The sequence below is a fragment of the Triplophysa dalaica genome, chromosome 23 (genome assembly GCF_015846415.1).
Source record: "Triplophysa dalaica isolate WHDGS20190420 chromosome 23, ASM1584641v1, whole genome shotgun sequence".
Classification (NCBI taxonomy): Eukaryota; Metazoa; Chordata; class Actinopteri; order Cypriniformes; family Nemacheilidae; genus Triplophysa; species Triplophysa dalaica.
The window spans coordinates 14346658-14367763 of NC_079564.1; the positions used below are offsets into that span (position 1 = coordinate 14346658).

Below are 21106 nucleotides of genomic sequence, written 5' to 3' on the forward strand. Positions count from 1 at the left end.
TTGCCTTTTGTTTTGTTAGCAAAATGTCAACATCAATGCATGTATGTCTACGATTATTTCAGTTTAGAAATCTGTCGATCAGCAGATTGGAGGAGATTTCACTGCAGAGAGTATGAGTTAGGCAGGTTCAGAGCGTGCCGTTATACTGTTATCTCAAAGTTTGTCATATGAAGAGTTGTTTTCACAGTCTGCGTGATCAGTCGTCTTTTACCTTCCTCATGATGATAAAAAGTTTAGTGCAAGATCACATTCGGTGTTAATAATTATACATAACAATTGTAAAAACTATGTTAGATTTGTTGAGCACTCAAGGGATTACATATTCACTCATAAATACTTCACCCAAAAATGAAAATTCTATCATCATTTACTCACCTTCGAGTTGTTGCAAATCTGTATACATTTCTTTGTTCTTATGAACACAGAGAAAGATATTTGGAAGAATGCTTGTAACCAGACAGATTCCCCCCATTGCTTACCATGGTAGGAAAAAAACACATTATCATTTGTTTTGTTATGTTGAACACAAAATAACACTTTTTGAAGAATGTTGTTAACAGTTCTGGAACAACATTAAGGTGAGTAAATGATGACAGAATTTTCATTTTTGGGTGAATTATCCCTTTAAGCCCACCACATGTTTACAAGGTCAATGGAACATTGATGTACACAGAAAAATAACAAAAAACTTTTTAAGCGTTTCACCTGAGCCTTAATGCAACTCCTGTGAAAAAGCAAAAAGCTACAAATAGCAAAGTGACAATCTCAATACTGTCTCTTAAATTTAGGAACAAAGTTATGAGATATTAAGAGATGAATTATGAAATTTGTGGGACAATTTTCAGCTTCGGTTTCGTAATTATTTTTTGTTTTATTGAAGATGATCGATTGGACTGCTGTCAAAATAAATAAATAATTAATTAATTAATTAAAAGAAGTAGTAGAGAGATTCATCCCCCTATATAATCCGTGGTTTCCTCTGCAGACACAACATCAGTTGAAGGAAGATTCCAGGTTCAATAGAAGCTAAGCTGTATTGACAACATCTCTGACATGCTGTCGGTTACCTAAGAAAATCATTTCAATTGGTCTCACAGTCTGTTAAAACAATAAAAAGACTAAGTATTCTTGTTATATATTACTGTTATCCTGGAGCCATTTAGCACATGTGGATTTATTGGATAAGCACATGCAGATAATAATACATATACCATTGTTCTTCGTGCCAGAATTTAGATTTAGAAGTTTTTTTCTAAGAATTACAAATAAAAGATGCAAAAGTTGCATTCTATGATGTGAAACAAAACCAACTATTCTGAACAACTCAGTCTCATAAAAGTCACGTGTGCTGTGAATCGTACTTTATAATGTGATAAAGGTGAATATAAAATGTTTAATGTAGTTATTTTTGGAAAACACAAAAGCTTAATTCTGTATTACCGTCAAACCTACAGCCTGGTTTTATCTGCCACACACTCTATTTTGGCTTTTTATAACTTTGAAGTGCACCGAAAGGAAACAGCTTATATTTGCATATGATGTCAAATGGGAGGAGCTTCAGAATATAAAAGAGAGTGGCTTCTTATGGCTGTCACTACTTCTATGGTTACCAGAAGATCTTAACACTTTTTTTTCCATTTTAATGATCATCAAAGGCACACTTACCTAGTCCTGCAATGCTTAGTGGTTAAGGGCTTTACTTTGATTAACAAACTCCAGAAGAGCCACAACAGCGAGTAGTTGTGATTTTAATGAATGACTTTGAACAATTTCTATGACTTTGTTCAGCAAAAAGGCTTGTCGATTCAAGCAGTGACTCTGTGTCACTACACCAGGTTTGAAGTGTATTGTTTCAAAAGGTTTGATCAAAGTGCCTCAATGATTTACAACCAGCATCATTTAAAATACAAACTCGACTGTGTGCTATAAAGACAGGTAAGAAATGTATTTTTATTATTTTCAATATTTCATATAAATATCATATCAAACTGAAACGTTATTAGGCCAGACAGAATACTAGGTCACTAACAGACAGTATCAAAAATATTTCACATGACACTCAGGTGTGAAAAAAATATTTAGTCGCACTAACATTTAATAGAACCTGTGCAGGGGAAAGTTTTTATGAATGTTTCTCATGGAACCACATACACATGATTAAAAAAAACGTCATATTAAAAAGTGATTATATCACATGTTTTACTCCTGGAAACTGAATATTAATATTTCCATCATTATTGTTAAATGAAAAAAAATGTATCCCCTTTTGTGAAAATAAAGAAGTGACATGAAAAAATATCAAACATTATCTTGTTTAACAAATTGTAATATTCCATAGTTTCCTCTTTAAAGCTTAACAGAATAAGAATGAAATAAAAGTGTATAGTTAATATTTAGATAAAACATTTCATTTCTTAATATTTTTCATGCATTAGGTAACAAAAAAAATGTGCAGTCAGTAATAAAAATACTATTGCTCATTGATAAGTGCTTGTTTTCATTACGTTTTATTTCAAATTTATGTTTTAAATGTTGAAGTGTAAATATTGCATCAATATAAAAATATAGACAAGTGTTACAAAATAATTATTCATTGTTTTTTCATTTTACTTTTTGTAACATACATAAATAAATTGAAGTTTATTGTTCTATAAGAAAAGTTTGTTTTTGTGGATTTCACCACTAGAAGTATATCTGCAACTTTAGTCAGCTCTCCCTATTCTCTGTCTGTCCTCTCATCCTACAGCATCGGTTCCGTCACTCATTCAGGATTGAAGGCTGAGTTTGCACGCGTGCATGTGATGGGACCGGTTAGGGGTGTGTCATTTGGCGTGATGTCATTGCGCAGGGACCCTCACGATTGGCTCTAATTAGAATCTGCGGCAGCAAATAGACACGCGTCCTGCATGATTGGATTCAAAGTGGCTGGTGCCAAAAAGCGCAGAGCGCGCGCGAGCTCCGGCAGCCCTTCAGAAGCGCTTTCAAACGGGAGGAGGACGCGGCGCTCCCGCTGAGCAAACATACAGTCAGACAGACGCGCAGCACTTTTAAAGCCAGTTATTTAACGCTTATTATTAGAGTGTGAGGCGGAATAAGCTGATATTGCTGGAGCCCTAAGCAGAGCAACTCCAGAAACATCAAGCAGAACAAGTTCTCTAGAATCTGAGCGCCATGGCATCGGTCCCCAGCAGCCAAGTCAAATGCAAGTTCAAGCGGAGGAGGAGGAGAAGGTCAAAGCGAAAAGGTAAAGTTTCTTGCTGTTATTATTCTCGCCGTAAATAAACGCTCTTCTTCTACAGCCGAAATAACAGAAAAGGTCGAACGCAAATTGACTGGAATATCCACCGATAACTGCGCAGCAATGCGATCGCAATACAGTTGTTTGGTTCACATCTCTGTTCCGCGCGCGCGTCGCATCAGCAGCATCTCAGAGGTCGAACCGTTCCCAGCATCAGCATCGCTCTCCTGTCCAAGTTTTTGGCAACATATGAAAGCTCTTTTCATGCGTGCTCGTAAGCGGACTGACTCGCTTGCGCCGTTTATTTTCGGTCTGTGAGACACATGCTGCATTAAGATACTTGTCTTTTAGTTGCTTGGATATGTCCTTTTGCATTTATCCTCTCGTTATAACCTTTTCATATTTGTGCAAAGAGATTTTTTAAGAAACTTCATCAAACTATATTGTAATTATATTCTATTTATCGAAATATATTCGCGCATTGACGTAAGTAAAACATCGTCAGTCTTACGTTTATTGTTTTACATATTTACGTCAGACTGATTCGGTCATAATAAATGATACATTTCATTTTAAGTAAAATATGTTAATAAATGAAGTACATATTCAAGTATCTAAAAGAACAGTTTTTAGTTTATATTATATACCTTCTATATAGAGCTTTGTTTTAGAAACTTTGTTCACACCTTTAATTTACTATTTTCTTATGTCAGCTGACCCTAGAGGATGAAGACTATGTTTTCTATTTTTGTAGTATAGTTAGAGAGACAAATATAGAAAAATATCTTTACACTATATTACAGCTTAAAGTGGTAAATGAAAATCTAACCACACTATAACACTAGTAGTCTAAACATAACACATTGGTTTTAAACTAGTTTTATTTACACTGCGATGACATGCAACAATAACACCAACAGGTTTGCTGTAAATATTATTGTTATTACTATTATTATTCGCTTCTATTGTTACATCATTTTGGTTCCTCCCATATGTTTCTGCATTAAAGGGATATTTAGAGAAATTGCATTGCATTATTTATTCCAAAATGTCATAACAAAAAGAAAAGCACATTGTTATGTGAATGAATTACAGTATAACAAATGGAGTGTTTGATGGCAGTCAGGTTCTTTTGCCTGTGGGGTGATAGGTTTGTGTTGGCTGTTTTGCCCCGTTGCCGCTTATCGTGTGACCCGACAGGTGCGCGGGCCACATGCTGGATGGGCTGATAGTGCTGCATTGATCAGCCACGTTGCTGCCGGTCAGTCTCGCCTGTGCTTCACTGACAGGTGGTTGTGGATTGGCTCATCCATTTATTAACATTTTATTCGGACTATCTAATGACTAATGCTTTTTGTATTTTCTTCACTGACCAGCGTCAGAAGCATCTTTTCTTAATAGCACTGGTATTATAAATCTAAACGTTTCAACATAAGGCTTTCCACAGTGCCAAGCATTTTCTTTTAAGTTTACTGTTTGTGTGGATGACAGCATAGACTAGAAAGCAGTGAGTCTAGCACTTCAAACTTTCAGCATTGATGCTTATTGTGTAGCACACCCCCCTCTGAAGGCTTGGCATTGCAATGAAAGTATTTTTCTAAACACGTATGCATTTCATAAAGAACCATTAGCAATAATCGAACCACATACTGATGTCTGTCAGCAACTGCAACCTAACCTGTAGCCCAAAAAGTGTTAATAACCCACAAAATTGTGTGAACAGACAATGGCTGTAGTGTTACAGAGGCAAATACATTTACATAATGAAAATGACAGAATTGGTCACACAACATTAAGCATCGCATATAAACATTAGAGGTGCAAGTGTGTGTGTGTGTATGTGTGCGTTTGTGTGTTGGAATGGCAAATTTATCAACTGAGTTAATGGGGAATGATGATGCTGGACAGAAGGCAACATCTCCCCTCGCCTTTTCCACCGAGAAGCAACGTGTAGAAAATCAGCGACCGAGGTTTTGGGTTTAACGGGTTGGTTATTTACTGTATACCAGCTTTCCATCTCTGTGTATTGTGTTTATTTGGTTCTGCTTTTTAATCATCGTGATGATTTTCATTCTTTGGTAGACAATGCTCTTTACTCGAGGCAATGGAAGCACAATTAATCACCTAAAACCAGATTACGTCAACAGATTGTTTTAACTTCTCCCATCTAATCTGTTATAATGGAGATGAAAATATAATACCGCCTCTCGTTCTAATAAACAAATCTCTTTGAAAGCCATAACAATTCATTTGATTGTCCTCTTGGTAGAGAGGCGACATTTCGGGATTATTTTGACATGGCATTTGATGCTCTAATCCGCAGCAAATGCTTCAGATTATGTCCAGTGCATTAAAATTGATGTGTATTCAAACGGATGTAAGCAGATTTCGCTCCTGATGTTATTAGTTGTTGTTTTTTTCACAGTTCTGTTCATTTTTTAGAAAGCGTAACAGTCGTGGCGAGGTTACTAAGGTAGCGCATTTGCGAACATTGGAAATGAATCCTCAAAACTGGGACAGTTCTCGTATCAACATCAGACGTGCTTTTTAACTTCACATATTCACGACGGAATAAACAACAGCGGGAATTTTGTTGACCTGTTTACTTCAAACGTATCACAGAATTATCAACAAACAGCTTTGAGCATTGTGATATTGCATGTCAAATCTGACATGTAACATTTGATATCAATGCATTAATGTATGAGGAGAATTAAGATTAGCTGCGAACTTGTTTAAGTCTAGAGTTTCTGGAGGTGTTTGACTGCCCCGCAGTGGCTCGTAGCGCAGGAGATTTTATTCTGTTGGACTCCTGCGTGAAATAACAACGCTCTGGTAATTTACACCCTGATTCTTTAAAGAAAAGAATGAACCACCAGCCACCTTTCCAAAGACAAATGATTTATTTAATCACTATTACTATTTGCTGATATTTACTGCTGCTTATGTAGGTGATGCTCGCATAGTGTCATCCTGATGTGTGTGAAAGCTGACAAGCAGGGTGTCCGATTCGTGCATTATCACACGGACGTTTGAGCGTTTTGGACAGGGTGCGGAGCTGACCAGATTCGGTTGTGCTGCCCGACTTCTCATAGTCCAATTCAAACTAGAATCTAGAGGTTTTGCTCCGGTCTGTGTGTTCAAATTGCTGGATTTTTTACACAATCAATGTAAATTTGGGGCACGTGTTCATTTTTCAGTTGTTACATCAGATTACTCATACTCACACAATTTGAACTGTTTCGTATGTCATTTCAAAACGCAGTATTTACTGCACTGTTGGGTTGTTAGAGAAATATTTCCTTGGTTGATTTGATCCAGGGTGAATATTCGGACATAATCCAAACTGGTTGCCCTGAAAACGCATTTAGTTTTGCAGTTAGATGCGAACACAATTTCGGCCCGAGCGTACTTCATTACACACGGTTCTCTTTGTGCGCGTTGTTGATAAGGGATTTTTCCGTGAACGCCGGTGTAACACCGCTAGCATTTAAAAAGTTAATGAAGGTCGTCACCGGCGGCAACCAGAGACCGTACTGACGGCAACGTTTGAATTCACAGACACTTCTCTGATTAAGCGTGAAATGTTCCACGGTTTAGGACACGGCGTCCTCTACAGTGCGTATGGCTGGGGAGGGGAAAAAAGATATTAACGCTGAATGGTTTCGGCTTCCTCCAGAGGGACCGTCGATAAAGTGACCGAAAGAAAGAAATAGCACAACTTTACAAATTAGCATAATTAGTAATTATCTCTTAATAGGCCCTCTTGGCTTTTGACTCGGCTCTCGAATTCCCGCTTAAAGTTCATGCAGTGTGGAGGGGGAAAACAACAGATTTGATATGGAAATGTCTCAATACCACACATGAGCTGTTGAGATAACCGTCTAAATGAGGTGAGAGAGAAGCGGTTACATTCATGGGACTCAAGTCAAAGTTTAAGATATTTATGCAGATTCATATAATATTTTTGATGCTTTTATGTTTGTTTCTTCAGTGACAGATCTTTGATTTTAAGTATCGTCTGCAAACTAGTGGCTGTTACATATGTGACCCTGGATCACAAAACCAGTCTTAAGTAGCATGAGAACATTTTCAGTAAAAAACAAAAATAAATTGTATGGGTCAAAATTATAGATTTTTCTTTTATGCTAAAAATCATAAGGATATTAAGTAAAGATCATGTTCCATGAAGAGATTTTGTAAATTTCCTACCCTAAATATATCAAAACTTTATTTTTGTGAGTGGATGGCCTGCCACAGTGCCCCTATTAACAACTTTAAAGGCAATTTTCTCAATATTTTTATTTTTTTGCACTCTCAGATTCCTGAGTTTTAAAAAGTTGTATGTCAGCTATTTATTCATCTTTCAGATAATGTAAAAATCTCAATTTGGAAAAATTTACCCATGAGACTGGTTTCGTTGTCGAGGTATTTCATGCTTTTTACAGTGCTTGGTATAAGACTGCGAATTATTATATTCTTAATTTATAGTAAAAAGGAACATTTAAATTTTGATTAGTGTTAATTTGAGCATTCGTATGTTTTTGTTGCTTTAACATTTCAGTTCGTTTTGCCCTTCACATGAATAGATATTTCTGCTCCTGTTCTGCCTGATAATGAAAGCAAATATACACGCGTCTGGCACGTGCTGTGAATGGACTTGTTTTTTTATCAGCCTGCCCACTTGTGATTGTGCTGCGAGCAGTTATCAGATGATCTGAGTAATAATATTAGAGGGTATGAGAGCTGACAGCACAAGCACATCTCCATAAATACCTCCTGCCTGGAAAACGAGCACCTCGCTGCTATGTGGGCCACAAATCAATTAACAATGCCCATGAGCGAGAACTACTGACAATGACGACTGCTAAATCACTCGCTTAAATATTATTATTTTACAAGTGCTAAGAGTACTATTACTGACGATACGCAATAATAATAATACATATTATAAGAAGCAGTAGTAGTAGTAATTTCTGGGTGCTTCCATTTACATGATTTATTTAGTCAGCCATTCTGAACCAACACATTTCTATTACTGCTAATCATAAACCACCACCCGCTGAAAATGGCAATATTAAATAATATGTCAGTCAAACGAAAATAACGTAAAATGATCTTATAGTATTACATATTATATATACCTATGATATATGTTATGTACAAACATCAGCAACTAAGTATGTGGGAAGTGTTTTCTGCTTCCTTTGAAAAGTTAATAAGCACATCTAACAATGCTAACTATGTACAATAACATGGTTAGTTGGTTTTTATGATTTGCATTTAATATTGTTTATTCCTGCTGTCTTTAACTGTGTAAGACTAGACTCTTGAATAGGATTATATCTATTGTATCCATATAGCATTTGATTATAATATGCTGGAATTATTTATACATGCCTTAGAAAACATGTAAATTTAAATGATGGATTGGTTATCCGTATGTTGACTAGTAAAGATTTAGATTTACACAAGATCTCACGACCAGGGCTTACATATGATCAGTTGGCAATCTTTCTGAAATCCCATAAAACGATTATTTAGCCCTAAACTATTGACTGTATTCCTGCTCGTGTATATGTTCATATTCATTATGGTATTATGTATGTAAGAATGTACTCGTGAAAATCTCGAGCCATTCCAATATGACAGATTTGCTTTGTCGTTCGTAGTGGTTGTGAAAATATATAATGCTTTATTAATTTCGGCAGACCACTTACTAGCATTAAATAACGTTTATGGTGCCTTCATGCATTGATTCCAACATCCGTACAACATCCATAGGGGTGCAGTGTGTCCCTTAAAAGGTGTTTAATAAAACGTGCACTCTCATTAGCTTTGTTTGTAGTTTAGCTTTGAAATTCTTCTCTTATGTTTTTTAGATATCTGTTTTTTGATTTTCTGCTCTTATTAACTGTAATGTCTCGACCCGTAACCGTGCAAATGGCTTGTTTGTTTTTGAGGCAGATCTGATTTGCGCAGCTTTGTGATCCTGGCTGCGATATTTCTACATAAATGTTGTGTGTTCAGATTGCTCATCTATTTCAGGTCATAGTTCTGAGTATATTTGGTTTTCACACCGAATAAGCGCAGACACACTCGGGGTGAGATCTATTTGTTGGCTATTAGTTTTATGTTGTGCAGAACAAGACTACCGCTTTTGCTCCCTTTCCGTGGTTTAGATGCTTGTTTTCATTTAAAACTGGTCAGCTGCAGGGGTTTGAAGGTTATACCGGACACCAGATAACATGAAATATCAGGCAAAAAAATCACTCACATATGTGTTTTAACTGAAGTAAAAACCTCAAATGTGAAACATAACATACATTGTCTAACAGCACCCTGGAAGAAAAAACCTGTCATTCTTTTCAATTATCACGTTCTCGGGTAAATGTTTTTTTTTTAGCCCGTTTGCTTCATCATTCTTTTGTACTTCTTTTGGAAGTCACTTTTTTCTTGTGTTTACTATGATAATTAAAATCAGCAGGTTTTCACAACTAACATTATAATTTGCATTTGCGAACAAAACAAAATAAACTTTTTGGAAGTTTATCTCTAAGAATCGTTCTAGGAATGATTTCTTACCATACGTCTGCATCAAGTGTACTTACCTGGCAAATTCTGTTAAGGCAATTTAATTCCCAAGGAAAAGTCTAACCTGAAAGTTAAGCAATAGAGGGTGAAGAGAGATTAGAGTACATTTATTATCACTTTTTTAAGCCATTTCGCCCTCAAACATAAAGCTGGCCTGCCAAAGCACATACTCGTGCTACAAGTATCATCTCTGACCACCTCTCAGAGAAAATTCAATGGCTCTTCTATCATCAGAGGCTTCACACTTAAGCAGGAAACCACAGTGTGTGTTGAACGTAATTGAGTGCCCTATCAAGTACAAGTGAAAATAAAACCTCATAACGCTTATTTAGTGTGTAAGTGTGTGTGTGTGCATGTGTGTGCGGGAGAGACAGAGAAGATAGCAATTGCTGTACATATAAGGCTGATAATTCTGGTCTGTCTGCCCAAAGCTGAAAGAGGGTCATTGTCCTATTCTCGGTAATGTGATGGAGGTTCATTTTAATTTGAAAGAACCGTCAGAACAAGTCTTGAATGTGTCGCCCACATGCATGCACATATCAGTGCATGACTCTACACATTACCAGGGGTGTGTACCCAAAGAAAGAGATCCTTTTTGTATCTCTGCTCATATTCAAAACATAATGTTGTACATATTTGTTGTACCTATTTTCTGACATTGTGTGGTGTATAAGTAGAGGGACTTCCCTGGGCATGATTTTTATATATACACATACAGTATATACACTTAGAAACAAACATGGATGGACTAAATCGACATATGGAAGCAACAAAGCTGATAGTGTGCAACCCTTTTGCACAGTACTGTGTGTTATGTGTGTGACAAAATGTCACGACACACTTTAAAAGGTATTTTTGCAATATTAATCCAATGTCGCTTATTGTGCATTGTCACGACTAAAAATTTGTTTGAATGTAAAGATATCTTTTATTGCGTGTTTTGGTATGGCATTGCGTCTAGTTTGGACACAGCATCCTAACTGAAACAGACCCTCATAAATGATGCTCTGCATAGATGGGAACTCGCGTCATGCAAATAGCTCTCCACATGGGAAACTCAGCTCAACAGAGTTTGATCTAAGCATATTGCTCGGCTAAAGACTCAAATTATTTTGAAGCAAACAGCAAGGTTTTGAGTAGCTTGTATGCTTGACTCAGTGTGAACAGATTCAAGAATCAGGATCTCAAATGTGTCAGGGGTCACGTCCGGCTTAGACAAGGCTAATGATGCTGCCTTTTTTTAAAACAGCATTCAACACCTCCATCTATACGGTTTCTCTCATTCATACAAACATAACATACAGTTTTTCTGAAAAGTTCACCACATGCGCGCACACACACACGCTCGCGCAATGACACGCCATAGCAAAATGGAGACAGGGCAGTGTGATGAACTCACTGCAGAAGGAGCTATTATCTTGTTGTCACCTGTTCCTGCAATTCTCCCCGCCTGCCACTCTCAGCTTGAGTTTAAAAACTATCGTGAGGCAGAGAGAGAGAGAGAGGGAGAGAGAGAGACTGCTGTGTGGAGCATTTAGTACAACAAAGTAGCACTTAACTTTCTGCTCTGTAATATGTACTTAAACGAGTACATTTTGAGTGAAAGTCAAGAATAGAATACAGAGCAAATATGTTGTGCTCGGGCGTTGACGGGGGCATTCGGAAATGGTTGTCTTGGTACGGGCAACAGTACATTTTTTGGTGTCCAACAGTGATTAGATTTCTGCACTCCTGTGGCCCTTTATTGAATTTGATGTCTGGGATGTCGTCGGAACTGGATTTGAGAAGCAGGTCGCTTGTAACGCACATCTCGCAGACCCATGAGCGCAACAGGTTTCCAGCGAGGCCGCCCAGCTGTCGCCCTGCATTCGTATACCTATCTGAGCTTAGCTGAGGATGAATGGCCACGGAGTATCAGAGAGACGGAGGGCGAGCAAGACAGCGAGAGAAATGGGAGACGGGGGTTGCTGCCAGATGGAGCTTACAATGTTGCTAATCTGTGTCTGCTTGTTTGTGCGAGCGTTTCAGAGAAGAGCTCCTGACAGGAACACAATTCACTCCTGTGGCTGGATCACAGTGATAGCGGTTCAAGCTTCACAGCGGCGCTGCTTATCAAGAGCACAAATCTGAATGATTACTGATGCTGCGGAAATACTCGTTTTTCACTCTCATGTCATTGTCTTGTTTTGTGTTTTAGTATATCTGCTTGTTTTTTGTAGAGTTTTGTCGACAGCGTTCTCAAAACTGGCGTAAATCTTTTCGACAGGATGTAGACGCATTTTCACGCGCGTGTAGTACATACGTGTTTCAGGTCAAGTAGTTACACACCCCAATTACGTGATTAGCCGCTAGCCTTTTAGCCGCTAGCTTTACTACCCGTGCATTAGCTGCATTGTCAAAGACAAGAAAGGGATAAATGTGCGACAACAGCCTTCAAAAACTGGACACTGTTAAAACATTCATACATTCACACTACCAGTCAAATGATTATGATTACTTGACAAAAAAATCTTCATTTGAAGGTACTTTTACAGACAAATTCAATAGGGCCAGCATATTCATTTCTTTCCATCATGGATTACTTGGACCAAAAAATTATAAAAAATGAGCATAGATGTCAATTTCTATAATACTGTTGAAAAAGTTTCCAAGGTGAAGACCTCTAGAAGCTGAATGATAAAATGGAACCTTGAAGATGTTAAAATAACATAGCATTGATTTATCTTGGTAATTCCCACACTTTCAGTTGTGTTATTCCATGGTTTTGATGGGTTTACTATTATTCTAAAATGTGGAAAAAATATAAAGAATGAGTAAGGGGTCCCAAACTTTTGACCGGTGGTGTATTTTTTCTTGTAAAAAAGAATTCCAGAATATTGAGCTACTTTTTAATGTCTGTAAATTGCTGCTAACAGTAAAAATGGCAAAAGGGTGGCTAAAATCACAGACTCATGTAAGTAAAAAAAAAGATAATTACTGCAATTATTACAACTTCAAATATAAAAAGGATGATCATCAGAAACGTTGAACTGTGAGGTTTGTCTGAAGTGAATAGAGCTTGTGTGGTGTGTGTTTCAGAGGTTGAGCTCGTACAGAAAATGAATTCAGCTGTGCTGTATGGGGTCATGATCCATTACTCACGCAGGGTTAATCGCTCTCACTTTAATTCTGCTTCTCGAAATCTCTCTGTTCTTTACCTTTCTCTGCAAGGCTCTCGTCATCTGAAAATACAATAGCACGCCGGCCTGCAAATAAGGATTTCCCACAAATGATTGTTGAATGTATACATTTATACAAATTTATTACAAAACCTTTTGGGTTTTTATTCTGTATTGCCATTTGTTAAAGGAGTCTTATGACACGGCTAAAACGAATATTAACGTTTGTTTTTGATATAATGCAAAAACACAATTTAAGGTAAAAATCGCTGCATTTTCCACATACCATGCATGTCCTCTTTGCCCCGCCTCTCTGAAATGCGCAGATTTTTTACAAAGCTCGTCCCTCTGCAAGGCGAGGTGTGCTATGATTGGCCAGTTAACCAGTGCGTAGTTATTGGTCGAATACTGCAAGCGCGTGACGAAAATGTAACGCCTCTTACCATATTTGGAACATCAGGTTCCAAAGCAATTGTACTGACGCACACCTTACTTGCGCATACATTTGGGCGGTCTTAATAAAATAATACCATGAACTGACGTAGATTTGTGGGGGGGTGATTACACAAGGCGTTTCAGGCAGGTCCGGGTTAGCATTTACTTTTAGATTGAATTCATCTTTTGTTCCAACACTTTCATTTTTGCTATTTTACATGTCTAATACATGCATGGGAAACTTATAACACACCAAAGACACAGAAGTACACATATTCGCACCATAAAGCCCCTTTTAAATTGACCCTTAAATATTACTTAGGGTTCAAAAGTTAGGAATTATAAATAATGGATTACTCAACAGATGATGGAGTCAAAACCTCGAGCAAATAAGAAACACTTATTTACAGAATGTGCTTCCAGAGCTGGCTGATTTGGCAGCCCAATCATAGAGTCCTCCGATGCGAATCGTCTGGAGATCACCGACCAATCCTCAGCGGACGATCCGTTTGGTCTGAATTCCGAGCAATCTTGAGGAATCCGTCAGGGGAGCATATGGACCGGTCTATTGTTTAAAGGATGAAATGTAATATCATTAGGTCCGGGACTCCAGAGCCGAGAAGCCAACGGAATGGATTTATTGTCTAATTTTCACTCATTAGACTTCCATAATGAACACCCTATTCAGCACACAGAAGAATTTCACTCAGTGATTGAAGACATCCCGTCTTGGCCGGCCTTGTCAATGTACCTACAAATTCCTCCAGCTCTTTTTCAGCGGGCCAGCGGAAGATTGCAATTTGATCCTTTATTGGCCATCCGCAGGGGCCGGCGGCCAGCCGCCGAAATGTCCATTATCGCCTCCTAAGCAGGTGTTGCGATGTATTGCACCTTTATCACAATGCAGATTTGCGGCAAGTTGGGCAATCCATTTTTCAATTTGGTCTCCTGCCTGAGATAAATGAACAGATGTCCATTGATTTTCTCTCTCCTGCAGTCGTGCGCCTTGTTTACACCTGACAGCCACGACTTTATAGCTGAGCGATTATTTGAAGTAACACGCATTATAATTAGCCATTTTTAATTAGTCTGACAATTGGCAGGCCATTTACCGAGGTTCTAATTGTACACGTCCCGCACCCCTCTTCTTTCGTTAACCTCCAATGAAGTGAGTCAGCTGAATTGCTCCGCAATGCTCCAGCTAAATCAATGCGACCCTTCACCCTTGCCAAGGGCCTCTCACCACTTATCACACGCCTCTTAAGAGGGAACGTTTTCCGTTTTCTTTTTTTTTCACACACGCTCGTTTATCGACTGGCCCTGAGCGGCCCCCAACACTTCAGTGAAAAAACATCCATTTCAACTTCATTATAGTCGTCAAGCATCAACGACAACTGTTGCTCAAAAAGGCGATATCTCTTCATGATTAAACATCACAGTTCGACTTTTTTCTTTTCTTTTCAACTTTTTTCCATCTACCCAAACTGGATCGCATTTCCACGCTAAAAAACCCTTTCGATAACGTTCCATTCGGTTATTTTTGTCTCCTGAAGAAACAACACGGAAAGTCCCCGAGCACATGTCATCTTCTTGTGTCTCCGATTCTATTTGACAAGATCACAAAGCCCAGAGCGTGTTCACAGGATTCTGTTCACCAGCTGGTTATTTAGCTTAAAATATACACATATAAAAGAAGTCTTGCTCGGTAGCATCTTGTACTAATGAATGGAGTCAAGTGGCACGCAGCAGAAATGCCCTTCAAATGCACCCACTATTTAATCGAGCCTTTGAAAATGGTCTATTGTCTTAATGTCAGCGTCCCATCAGGCCTGGCTCTCAGTGTTGCCGGAGCTCTAGCATCTATGACGCAGCGCATGCAGGCTTTGGGTGGATGTCCTGTGGAGTGGTTTTATTATTGCCAGGTTGATATTGGATGCCCTAATATTGGTGTTGGGCTGCACATCTGGCCATGAACCCAAAAGTGATATATTGATGATAAATATAAGATGTGATTTTATTTCAATGAGGAATCTGTTTTCTTGCAACTAAACGTGTGCATTTTATGTATAAATCGTACCAGTGTGTAATGCATCATATCATGAATAAGATGAATGATGAATACACGAATATAAAATCCTGCACCGTTTTTGATTCTGTGCCTGCTTTTTGGGAAAAACAAATCAAATCGAACAGGGAAACTGATCAAAGTAGCCCGAAATTTTCCGGAGCTATTGATATTTACCACGTCCTGTCGCAGCTCATTTGCATAAACTGAAGCACTCTTTAAAGGCAAAGTTTACCCAAAAATAAAACATTCTATTCACCCTCATGTCATTTAAAACCTGATTTTTTTATATATTTGGTGACAAAGGGAGATGTTTTGAGTAATCTTTTAGTGATTTTGTGTTCATACAATGGAAATCAATGGGGGTCAGTGTTGTTTGTTTACCAACGTTCTTCGAGATATCTTCTATTGTGTTCTGCAGAAGAAAGAACACTATAGTTTTCATTATAAACATACAAGTTTATAATGAAAATAAGTTGAGAAATTTAGAAATAATCACTTTCAATGTTAACCGAGCTGATATTGAAGGTCTGACAGATACGACACAACAGAACACAACACAACATAAACATTACAAGCTCTAGGCGGGGGTTAAAGGGATAGTTCACCCAAAAATGAAATTCTGTCATCATTACTCGTTTTAAACCTGTGTGACTTTCTTTCTTATGCAAAAATCAAAAGAAGATATTTTGAGGAATGATGAAAACCGTACAAAACCGGCACCCATTTGCTTCTATTGTATGCACTCGAAACCAATGCAAGTTAGTGGGTGCCGTTGCGAAACATTTTTCAAAATATCTTCTTTTGCAGAAGAAGAAGTTAAACAGATTTTACATGACAAGAGGGTGAGTAAAAGATTTTGGGGTGAACTATCACTTTAAGAACAATGAGAGACACTCGCAGGTGCCACAGAAGGAGAAATGGCAGAAGTGCGATCCACAAAATAGGAAGTTTGGGGTGACAAGCCTTTATCAGGAGGACCAGAAAAGTGGAGCAGTAACATTCACTGGGTGTTGGTGATGAAAACAAGAATATACATGAACATGATAAAATGATAGATGGGAAACAGGCCCCCTTGTCACAGAGAGGTGTGCCGCATGCTGGGAAAGAGGGACAGCCGTGACGTCCTCCATTGCAGGGGTTAGCGGACCCGGTCTTCCGGAGCCGATCCTCTAAAGACCAACCACATACACAGGAACAGTCATGCTCTGCAGGTGCAGGAAAAAGATGGATTCCTGGAGCACCGAATAGGGGTTAAGCGGTAGGGTGACTGGCTGTCCCAGTTAAGAAAAGGACAGGATGATGGATGGACTGCAAAGGTGGAGAGGTACATGGAAGCGCCGGTGGAGACAAGTGATAGCACTTTAAAGGACGGCATTACTTGAAGTGGGGGATTTTCAGTGTTAAACGCTATGCACTTGTTTGTGTCGACCGTCTGAAGAAAGGCAGCGCTGTTTGGCACGAGGCGGAGAGAACGAGAAGGCTTAGAGCAGTGAGGAGACGAGGGAGAGCAGATCTCAAGCTCCATTGAGCACAATTACAAGGGAATGACAGGAGGATTGGGACAACAAAGAAGGCCGAGAGGTGCCGGTATTTGACAGAGGGAGGAAGTTAGAAGGCTGATGCCTTTCTGTTTGTGGTATCCCTCCATTTGTTCTTCCGATGCCCGCGGACGGTTAGACAGAAGTGGAGACGGGAGCCTGGGAGCGTTGGGATTAAGTTTGGCTCATCTGAGGCAAATTGGCAGTTTCAGGGAGCCGGAGGAGAAGAGGAGGGAAGCTGGCGTGCAGGGGATGTCAGTGATTATTACAGGGTGGGCACGAGTCGCTGTTGCCTCGCTGTGAAGGGCCTGTGAAGCGAAGCTCAGCTTGAAGATGACAAGCACACAGTCTCTGCAGGCTGGTAGCGCGCTCATCACAAAAGCCTCCACCGTCGCTCACACCACCGCGAATGTGTGTCAGGACGCCAGTGAACTCCCAGATCTACATGCTTCAAACCGAGCATGTCCCTTTTGAAGATCATTGAGTCGTATGATGCCTTAAAGGAATAGTTGATTCAAAAATGTATATTTTAATATTCTGTCGTTCATCTTACACCCCTCAATACTGCATGACGTTCTTCTATTGAATAAAATAAAAGACATTCTGTAAACTCTACAGGAAACATGACAACATCTAAGTGGTGTGTCAGCCACCTTAGGCCTTCGAAGTGGAATCATTCAAAATTATAACTCCAACTCCTCCGAAATGTATTTTCTTGTGAATTGTACCTGTGAAGTTAGCTATGGACAAGTGATCCTAATTGAGGTGACTGCCCCAGCAATTACAAAAGAGCTCTCAACAAATGCTTTATTATTAATTCAGTACTCCGGTTTGAAGGCATTTCAGCATGTCATATGCCCCCCATCTACAGCAATGGGAATCCCTTTGGCAGTGAACATGAAGTCGCACGAAAGGGAACTGAAGCCAGGCACCAATGCTTGGAAACAGATGTTCCAGAGACGTTGGCGCTCGTTTTTTGTCAGAATATAGCTTGACTGAAAGAGCTACATATTGGAGAAAAAGGATTATTCAAAAAAGCAATTGTGCTGGGCCAGTACATTTACATTTATTTATTTGGCAGACGCTTTTATCCAAAGGGACTTACAAGTAGAGTGGGCAGCTATCACTGCAGAGCAAACAGGGGTAAAGTAGTGCTGGGTGATTGAGAGTGGATAGTGCTTGGCAGTGTTGGTGGTGTCTGAAAGTGGGACAGTTGCACAGCTGCGGTGCATTGTCGAGGGACTCCTGCACTGGTGTCAATGTATCTCATTGTCATAGAGATTCAGGCTGTCTGTTATGGGCAGATGAGTGTTTGTAAGATTGTTGGAATCAAAGGGGATAGTTTACCCCAAAACGACTCACCCTTGTTGGTGTTGTTTCAAATCGGTATGACTTTCTGTCATCTGCAGAACACAAAATAAGTTATTTAGAAAAATGTTGGTAACCTTACAACATTGACCCCCATTGACTTCTATTCAACGGACACAAAACCACTGAGACCTTTTTTTCAAAATATCTTCAAGCGTGCTTGTATCCAAACATGCAGCGTTAATGTGAGTTCTGTCTGCATTTGAAAGAGCCAATTCCGGTGTCTGCATTACAGTGATAGAGTGTAGCCATAGAGTCCCAGCAAAGTAGAGTATTCCATCAAAGATCAGACACCTTCCCCGTAAGGATCCTGGTTAGATCACTACAAAGAAGCAAAACATTTCACCATTGTCCCCTTGAGGAAGGCACTTAACCCTAGGTTACTCCAGGGAGATTGTTTCTGTTTAAAGTTAATGGTCCTGTTCCCTCACATCACATTAAAGTCATGGAGACAAATACAGTATGCCATTGTGCCAGAAATAAACATTTTAGATAAACATTTTAGCATTATTTATTTAGCATTGATTATTCAACTTAAATCAATCATTTTTTAGTTGATCGTCGCAGGAAATACAATTGTGTTTGGTGACGCTAGTGATGCAATTTACTAGGGGTGGAGATCGCAGTGTACCTCCCGATACGATTCGATACGCGATACAGGGCTCACGATACTGATATTATCACAATGCGACGATTGTGCAATAATCAATATATCCCTAGGCAATCTAAAACAATACATCATATGGTTTTTTTAATATGCACGCGCAGATACCTGCACAAGCACCGGGGGTGAGAGAGAAAGCGCCGGACTGGAGCGAATCACGAAATTACAGACTGAAAGAAGGTCAAAAGAGTATTCCCAACTTGCAGAGCGCCAAGTTAACCACGCCTACTTATTTACATACTCTACGAAATCCAAAGTGCGCACAAACTTTTGATTTAAAAGTTGGCGATCAACTATCAGTGTTATGATTAAAAAAACTTTTATTCACGGCACCACAAACGTTTTCGTTGTGGTAGTAGAAGACACTTGAGAAACACACAGTGCTTTATATTCTTCTGCTTTAGTAACTGCAGCTGGGGGTCAATGGTTCATCCCATTTCCCTTTAACATTCTCTATTATAATTCAACTCTTAGTCATTTCTACTAGCAGAGCTATTAAATGCCTCTACACCTTCCCAAGCACTATTTTCAGTTCAAATAGATCAAGCGAGTTTATAGCCTCGGTTTGGTGTTTATCCCTTCCTTCATGTCATATAAATTAGAGGCGTGTTACTGGGCTTGATTCTCACAGGCAGTTGGCACTACAGAGCCTGAAGTGAATGATGGTGTCAGTGAATTGCATTGACTCTCTGTCTGAATATATGGGACAGCTAAGGTGATGACAGATAAACGGGGCCCGTGAGAGAGCGCAGAGAGCCACTCCAGATTCTCATCTCCACGTATTTCAGTCTAAATTATTGTCCTCCTTCAATACAGAGGGCTCTCTTGCCTGTTTTGGAAACGCTCAAGTCAGGATGGCGCTTGAACCTGTTCGCCACAGATGCCTTGGACATTTTCAGAGGAGCATATTAACTACTGTTTTTGAAGGACAGTATGTATTGTATACTGTATGCTAATTATGTCAAGGTTGTAGTTTGCTAGAACTATTAAAACATACACTCTAAAAATAATCCTGTGGCTTAGTAAATATCACAATAATAAGCTATATTAACTTAAAATATTTTAAAATCATTTAGTAATTTTTCAGTGGGACTCAATCGAACAGTTGATTTATCTCAAATGTATTTAGATTACTTAAGTTTAGTTAATGAAAATAAATAAATATTCAATAAACAAATTATATTTTTTATAAACACTTAATATGTAAGTGAATTCTAATAGAAATATTTTAGAAACTCAGATTTACTGATTTAACTTACATTTACTCAATTTAAACAGTATATTTAATTGATTTATTAATTGACTTTTTGACTGTAAATTGTTTCACCAAAAATAAAAAAGTAAATCACAGTTTAACTTTTTAGAGTGTAGGGCCTACCTGTTGATTTAAATCAAACTAAATATCTGCTTAATCTGACTGAAAACAGAAATGATAAATAAACTTAAAATGAGTCTAAAATTGAAAATAATTACAATTAAAATAATTATTTAGTAAATAACATTATGTAATATGTAAGGGCAGTGTTGGCTTTCTCACGGGGAGACTGCATTTATTTAATTATTTATTTAATAGATATTATTTATTAAATGATCTTGCTTGTTCTATAAACACCATGCACTGTGCTGTGTTTTACCTTGTAGTGTTTTTCTGTTTTTCTTGTTTGTTCCTGTAAAGCTGCTTTGGAATAATGCACATTGTAAAAAAGCGCTATATAAATAAACTTGAATTTAATGAAAATGAACTAAATTCACAAGTTAAAAAAAGTATTACTTTTTAAGAAACATAAAAAAAGAAACAAAACAAAAGAAAGAAATAATTAAATGAGAAGAACACAACAAAATTCCTAAAAATATTAATAAATTAATATTAAAATATTGTTAAAAATAGCTAGTACGAAAAATGAAATGATAAAAATAAAATCTATATTTGAATAAAAACAAAACTGGAAACAAAAAAATAAAAAAACAGAATATCCTATTACATTGTATGCATATACTGTATACTATTCACCTGGTTTAACAGCAATAGCTATTCATTTTTTG

At 38.2% G+C, this 21106-nt stretch overlaps 1 protein-coding gene across 1 annotated transcript in view; it reads left to right on the forward strand.

Annotated features, from left to right (window-relative positions):
• The first annotated feature begins 2981 nt into the window (after positions 1-2981).
• adarb2 (adenosine deaminase RNA specific B2 (inactive)) overlaps positions 2982-21106 on the forward strand; it is a 142655-nt gene continuing 124530 nt past the window's right edge. Inside the window, exon 1 of the mRNA XM_056739083.1 lies at positions 2982-3244. Within this exon, the coding sequence (XP_056595061.1) occupies positions 3172-3244 (73 nt within the window). The 5' untranslated portion in view covers positions 2982-3171. The remainder of the gene's footprint in view (positions 3245-21106) is intronic.